We start from the raw sequence: 7,709 nt of genomic DNA, 5'->3' as shown, positions 1-7,709 counted from the left end.
GACAAAAAGGGGGTGAATGTAGGAATGAAAGAGTGAGTCAGGGGCAGCGGGAGAGGTGGGAGGAAAGGGGGAGATGATGAAGAAAAAAAGTAGGAGACATTTGTTATTGAGTGGACAAGCACGGACAATCCCTGGCACCCAGCTTTTTGAGTGTCACGTAAACCATCCCCTTCGCTATCCCCTTTTTGTTCCATTCACTGCCTGCCACCCTCCCTCCTCGCTGCCCCACCCTGTGGCCTCTCTGCTTTGGACTTGGGAGGGTTGCTCCCTTTATAAAAACCCTGTGTGTGCATTGAGGGAGCTTATTCCCCCAGCATGGAGAGCCACAGAATCCAGTCCTCGTACAGGAAACGTTTTGGGCTTCAGGGCAGCTCCAGCTCCAGAATTGGAAGCCTGTCTTCCAACCGCCTCTCCTGGCATGGCACCCCTCGAACATTCACCCACTCCAGCCCCATGTCCAGGATCTCCCTGGGCTCTCAGAGCACGACCCTGCTGCTGGGAAGCCCAGGGGACCGGCTTGACTTCTCAGCTGACTCCTTGATGAAGGCACAGTATAAAGAAACACGTACAAATGAGAAGATGGAGATGATGGGCCTGAATGACCGCTTTGCCAGCTACATAGAGAAGGTTCGCCTACTGGAGCAGCAGAACAAGATGCTGGTGGCTGAGCTAAACCAGCTGAAGGTGAAAGAGCCCAGCAGACTGGGGGACATCTATCAGGATGAGCTGAGGGAGCTTCGACGGCAGGTGGATGGCCTCACTAATGGCAAGGCACGGCTGGAGGTTGAAAGGGACAACCTCGCTGCTGATCTGTCCACCCTAAAGCAGAGGTAATACAAGGGAAGATGGGGCCGCTGTGGGAGGAGGATCCCTGACCTTAGGCTCATTTTACTTAATGAGCCTAAGGGCAGGAATTTTACAATGGCGGGTAAAATGGGTAAAATGGCGGGTAAAATGGGTAAAATAAAAACATCAAATGTTTTTATGTGCTATTACATAAATCGAAGCATAAAGGAACCAAAAATCTAAGTTCATTTTACCAAAACTCTTTAGGTAAAAGTGACTGACATTATCTTTCAATATCAGTTTCAAAATAAACAAGTGCTTAAGTTACTTTTAAAATTGTATATCCTTGTTGTTTGCATTGAAATCTATTTCGTAATAAAAAATAAAGGAGCTGAATATCTAAAACTTTGCAACAAATTTTGATCATTTTAATTTATTTTAAAATAAGATGCTTGGCAGCTTTCCAAATCGACACACTTTGGCCTGTTGTAAAAATATTAATGTTTAGATTTCAGCACTAATTAAATCAGTTAAAGTCATATGGGGTATTTTTGATAAATGTTGGTAAAAACATTTTTTTGATATGGAAATTTGGTTTCAGTTGCCGAGAGCTATGGCCTGCTGGAGCTTTATTCCCTTTTTGTAAAGTTGATCCTGACTGAACCCCTCACTGCTATTGAGGGACTGTGGAGGAATGAGAGGTTGGACAATGGCGGGTCTTTACAATGGGTTCCAACAGCCAGGCAGCTGTTCCCTTTTTCTCTCCCTCTAGAATAAAATATCGACTAAAATCACCTCACCGTGCACATTTCATTTCTCTTAACATGCATGACTGGAATCATCAAACTTTATTTTGTTTTGAAAAAACATTGATTGACAGTCTGAGGGTGGGAAGATCTACTTTGGAGCCCCCCCTGCCCTTTGACCGTGCAGCTGCTCATTCTTTGAGAGGTTGCAAAATGAATGGAGATGCTTCTGCTCAGAGAGTCAAAGGTCACTTTTCAGGTTCCCACTGATTTTTGTGAAACACTGCAGGAATTAGTACAGATGTTATGCAAAGTCTCAGTGTGTCTGGTTATGTGTCTCTGTGCGACAGATGGATCGTTGGGTGGTGTCTGTCTCTCTTCAGGTCTATCCTAATATTTATTATTTGTGTTTCTGTGTGCAATGGTGTGTATTAGAGACAGTCTGTGTATGGTACACCCCATGGGAAAGGCTTCTGGCTGCAGATTAGAGTAAAAGTGCAATGATGTGTAAACTTTCCATTCAGCTGAGTCCTATTATGCCTCTGCTGCAGGGAAGAGTGCAAAATGAAGGCTAACTCAAAGTGCTTCAATATTTTATAAGCAGTGAAAATTTTAATTCATTGACAAAAAATGACTGTGCATGTAAGATTCAGCTTATGGCTTCAATTTATAGAGGGACCTTTTACTGCAGTATTGTGCAACTGCTTCTGACTTTGATCAAATCGGAAGTGATGATGCCAAATGGAAATGACCCTTTGATATAATCTTTTAAAACCTTTAACACTGTTGCATAAATAATCTTAAGTTATGCTGCCAGAACTTACAGCACACTGGAAGTAAATGTGGAATTCTTTCATGATGGCACCTGTTGGACTAGTTTAGCAATTTAATTTGTCCTCAGGGGATCCTTAACAAAGGAATTAAAGTAAATCAAATAAAATGTGATTATTATTTTAAAAAAAAAGGGTTATAACAGAAGAAAAATCCTCTGCATTGATCTACTTCACATGCTATATATTATGACACCAATACTGATTCATTTTTTTTTTTTCAATCATCAGATTAAATCAGATTAAAAAACAAGGAAAATAAGCTTCAGTTATTTGGGCTAAATCTGTTTATAACAAAATTTTGAAAATAGAATTATGTTTAAAATTCTTCATACCATTTTCACTGTAAAGAAATTTTCATAATAACAATTAAATACTGTATATTTAGCAATGGCAGGCAGTGTTTAAGGTAGAAGGGCCCTGTTCTCCATTAGCCTAATACTTAGTTTCTTGTGAAAATTCTCTATTTTCAACATTTTGGCTGGGACCATTCAAGACAAAAATGTTACTTCTATTAAAGTAGAAAAACTGGAAAAAAAATAAAAGACAACCTTATATCTAAGTTTAAGTTTACCAGAGGAATAAATAGTAAAGGGAAATCACTTTTGCGCTTTTGTTATCAATGTTCATAGCAGAATAAAAACAGCTTTGTAAATGAAATGACAAATTCCTTTATTTTTAAAAACCTAACTTGATTATTTTGCTGTAATTGAAACATACATGTTTATCAATGAGCAGGATATTTGTTGTGTTTCCTTCTACTAATATCACAAAATTGCCTCTTACTATATCACAAAATTAGATGGTCAGATTTGCTGCAACTCTATTCACTGATACATTTAAATAAAACTACCAATATTAGTGTTCTGCAAGCAAAGAAGAGGAAAATTAAGTGCAAATCATCAAAGATAAATAAGATAATTATTGATTAAAAGAACCTTAATAAGATTTAATGTCTTAATTTTACTTTACAGACTATGTGAAGATATACTTGGTGGCAACATGGTGCATGAATTTCATTTCAGTATTTTTTTGTCCTTTTTGACAGACTGCAAGACGAGATTACTCTGCGACAGGAAACAGAAAACAGTTTGAATACATTCAGACAAGTAATTTTTTCACCTTGCATAAAAAAAAAAGGCCTTAAATTTGACTTACCCATAATTTGTGAGAGCTAAATTTCTTTCTACCCCATCTGTTTCTTTTTTTCTTTTTTTTTGCAAAGGATGTGGATGAAGCAGCTCTCAATAGAGTCCAGCTGGAGAGAAAGATTGAGGCCTTGCAGGATGAAATAAACTTCCTGAAAAAAATTCATGAGGAGGTGAGAATCTACATTAAATCCAAGTAAAACCAAAATAATGAAAGTTTTGTTTTTTCCCTAACCATTGGTATCTGAACTCGTTTCTTTCAGGAGCTGCGGGAGTTACAGGATCAGATTGTGGCACATCAGGTCCATGTTGACCTGGATGTGTCTAAACCAGACTTAACTGCTGCTCTCAGAGACATTAGGGTTCAGTATGAGAACATGGCCACCTCCAACATGCATGAAACAGAAGAGTGGTACCGATCCAAGGTTAGAAAACACACCTGTAACAGTTATTCATCTAACATGTTTGACATGCAAACCTCTGTAGAAAAGAAACATGGGAAATTTACCAGAAAAAGTTAAGTGGAACTGAACTTTTTTTTCCAGTTTGCTGACCTGACAGATGCAGCCAATCGGAATGCAGAAGCACTGCGCCAAGCTAAGCAAGACGCTAATGAATACCGACGTCAGGTCCAAGCTTTGACCTGTGATCTGGATTCTCTCCGTGGCACAGTAAGTCAAACAGATCTCTCAGGAAATGGTCTAAGGAGCATCCATGTTCATTTTACATTAAAGAATAATCCCCTCTGTCTCCCTACTTCATTTGTCAAAATCTCAGATCCCAACTAAAGAAAAAATCAGCATGAATTAATCTATTGCATTCTCCAAAGGCCATGGGTTTATTAGGCAATCTGTTTCTAGAATTGTCTTGTTCTGAAACCTGATCCTTCTTCTTCATAAGAATGACTCTCTGGAGCGTCAGCTTCGGGAAATGGAGGAACGCTGTGCCATGGAGACTGCCGGGTACCAGGATACAGTGAGCCGTCTGGAGGAGGAGATCCAGGCCCTGAAAGAGGAGATGGCAAGGCATCTGCAGGAGTACCAGGATCTTCTCAATGTCAAACTGGCTCTAGATATCGAGATAGCAACCTACAGAAAACTGCTAGAAGGAGAGGAAAGCAGGTGAGACACAACTTTACAAACGGGTTCTATTTAACCTAAGAAACAAAAACCATGTAAAACTTTTTTTTCCTTTACCATCAGGATCACCATTCCAGTCCAGAGCTTTGCCAACCTGCAGTTTAGAGGTCAGTATCAGACAGACCTATAATGTTTTCTACTTATACTATGTATTTGGTTCTTTCAGTTTTACCAAAGAGAAAGTAATTTTATTTAAGTAAGAAGGTAAAAAGTAAAAGTTGAGCAATTTCTAATAATACTTGGTCTTAATGTTTGTAATGAGTCAGAGTTACTTGATATTTTATCTCTGCAGCCTTTCTGAAGCTTCACAGCCTATAGATCCTGATTCATGACCCATCTAGTTACATAGAATTGTTTTTTTCTTGACATTTAAACTAATGACACTGTATTAGTAAATGCCCCCCAAAAACATTTGAAAAGATTTCCTCCTATGGGAATAAACCATATGTATCTGACAGTCATCTCTCATAGAAAATCTGCATAATGATAAAAGACTAAATACAGGAGATGAAATGTAATTCAGTACATCAAAGAAATTAATATGAATGAATATTTCTTTAAAAAAATAAAAGAGCCGTAAAGTTGCTCAGAAAGTCTAAAGAAATACAGATTGCTTGCTGTTATGTTGTAACTGACTCTGTGTCTATATAGAAAAAAGCACAGAACATGGTACTAAAAAAATGTGTATTTAAATATTATATATAGATTTTTCCCAATTAAATTATCCTATATTTATATGTATTATAATAGTACAACAGGTTTAGGAAGTCAAATACAATTTATCTTATCTGATTATTGTAAATATGCGGTATTTATTGTAAAGGTGTGCCTTAGTACAGATGGAAACAGTATTGCAGAAGACTGAGTTATATTCTTACATTCCCCAGTGATCTATAATGACACCTTTTACCTCTGTTTATTGGTCAGAAACCAATTTGGATACTAAAACCCCAGAGGCTCATGTGAAGAGGAGCATCCTGGTTCGAACAGTAGAGACCAGAGATGGAGAGGTAGGAGCTTGAGTATATCGCACTTCTCAGGATTTTCCTCTGGGGGGCAATGTTTAACCCCTTTTCAAATGTTTGCACACATTAATTATATTAGAGAAGTGGTGCTTTTTGCTGTTTTTCACCATTTAATTGTGTTTTTTTTTTTTCAGATCATCAAAGAATCAACCACTGAGCACAAAGACCTTCCTTGAGCTTCAGTTTCCTGTTTATCCTCAAACATGTCCTGAGGCTTCTGAATGAATTAATCCATTCTCTATCCTATCAATAACTTTCCCTTTCATCTTCCCATGGTGAACTACTTTCTAATGAATCTAACTGCATCACAAGACATTGCCAAATGAAATATTGTCAGACTAGAATGCTCATTTTGGTGTTAAGACAGTCATCTTAGAAACCTGTAACTATTTCTGACAAATAAGATTCCAGTGTTTGGCCATAGGGGAGGCCTTGAAATGTAGTGTTAGTGTTCATTTAATATGTACCGTTGTGTGGAGGTTGACGTGTGGTTAAGTGAATGTGAAACATGGTGGACAGGAGGGAGGGAGTTCTTGGTCTGTTGTCACTGAAATTGGATTTAGATAAAGAACAGGAGATATAGGCTTATGTCGCTGCAGCTTTTGACAGAATGACAGCTGAATCCCAGCAGTTTTCTCTTCCACTTGTTCTGGTGCTATTTTTTTGTTTGTTTCTTTAAGGAACATCATTAATTTCTGCAATTTAAATCTTGCGCATCTGCATGTTTGTTTTGTTTAACCATATATCAAGCTAAGATTTGAGCGGAACAATTATTTTCTCTGAAAAGTACAAATGTGCAAAATTTGCTGAATTATAAAACCTGGAATGGATAATTAGGTTACTCCTTTATCACACTGATGCGGAGTGATTCCAACAGTCTTTCACTGTGAATAATCCTAAATATCACCGGTCAAAAGAAATAGTCTCTTTTTATCAGTCAGAGGGGTTAAAAATACACCTCTTCTTCTCTGCATCAAGCATCCTTGAATGTTTCCTGATAAAGTCTACAAATTTTGGCACCCCAAAGCACCAGCACAGGCTTCTCATCATACAGACAAGATAAAGACAGACAGGGCTTGGTCAAAGGTGTGGAAGCAAATGCAACCTTTGCCCTAGAGCCACCATACCAGAGTTTCTACTCAGAAAGTGACAGAGAGTTTTTGTAGTGTTGGCCAGATAGCAGATGATGATGAAGATGGGGAGTCATAGAAGAGCTGCAGAGCTATGGCTCTATGTTTCTTATTTTGAGGGAGATGATGTTGGAGTTAGAAAGATAGAGGCACGTCAGAGCTCAAACTGTTATCCAATCCCTGCTTTAGTTGGAAAGCTCTGATGGAAACATGCTGACAGGCACTGCCGCTAACGAGAATGACGAGTCGGGTCTGTCTGTCCTCGTCACCAAGGACACCTCGTGATTCATGCCTCCTATTTTGTACCTTTGCTAAATTCCAACCTTCTCTCCTTTCTTTCTAACACTCTTTAATGCATTGTCTTTCTATTTTTTTTATGTTGTTTCTATTTTTTAAGAAGTCTTTGCAGATTTTACTAGAACTTTAGCTCTAAACAATTATAACAATAAAATGTTTTCTCTGCTCGGGATGTTGCCTCCATTTTGTATTTAAATAATTCTTTCTGAAAGCTAGCTCAGGTGTTTTTTTTCCCCTTTGATAAAAATATGACTTCATATACTGTACCCACAATATATCAGAACTAAGTTCAGTAAAGATGAGTTTAATGTGTGCTGACAGTCAATTGCACTGTATTGGGGGAGCAGGCAGCAGCAGACAGATGGTGCTTGAAAGTGATTGGATCTGACCTTCAGGCGGACTTCAGCACCAAAAAGGTTTTCTTTATTATAAGATCATGACTTATCAGTATTCCTCTCCATTAGTAAAGAAAGCTGGACTTTAAGTGGTAAAAGTAGGATTTAAGTGTGGATATACTCGTTTTCTACTCAGGCTTGATTAAGCAAGTTGAATAAGAAGGTAGAAGGTAATTTCAGATTTGACTTTCTGGCCCAAATGTAAAACTCCCT

General features: G+C 38.2%; 1 protein-coding gene across 1 annotated transcript; it reads left to right on the top strand.

The window, feature by feature from the left end:
• Positions 1–289: 289 nt before the first annotated feature.
• Positions 290–7,273, top strand: LOC107084824 (glial fibrillary acidic protein). The gene is made up of 9 exons (XM_015374852.1): positions 290–830; positions 3,411–3,471; positions 3,588–3,683; positions 3,774–3,935; positions 4,056–4,181; positions 4,411–4,631; positions 4,713–4,756; positions 5,577–5,659; positions 5,809–7,273. The coding sequence occupies exons 1-9, from the start codon at positions 316–318 to the stop codon at positions 5,848–5,850; spliced, it is 1,350 nt and encodes a 449-aa protein (XP_015230338.1). The 5' UTR covers positions 290–315; the 3' UTR covers positions 5,851–7,273.
• Positions 7,274–7,709: the final 436 nt, after the last annotated feature.

The sequence above is a fragment of the Cyprinodon variegatus genome, unplaced genomic scaffold (genome assembly GCF_000732505.1).
Source record: "Cyprinodon variegatus isolate N-32 unplaced genomic scaffold, C_variegatus-1.0 Scaffold109, whole genome shotgun sequence".
Taxonomy (NCBI): Eukaryota; Metazoa; Chordata; class Actinopteri; order Cyprinodontiformes; family Cyprinodontidae; genus Cyprinodon; species Cyprinodon variegatus.
This window is presented reverse-complemented; position numbering and strand designations above follow the sequence as displayed.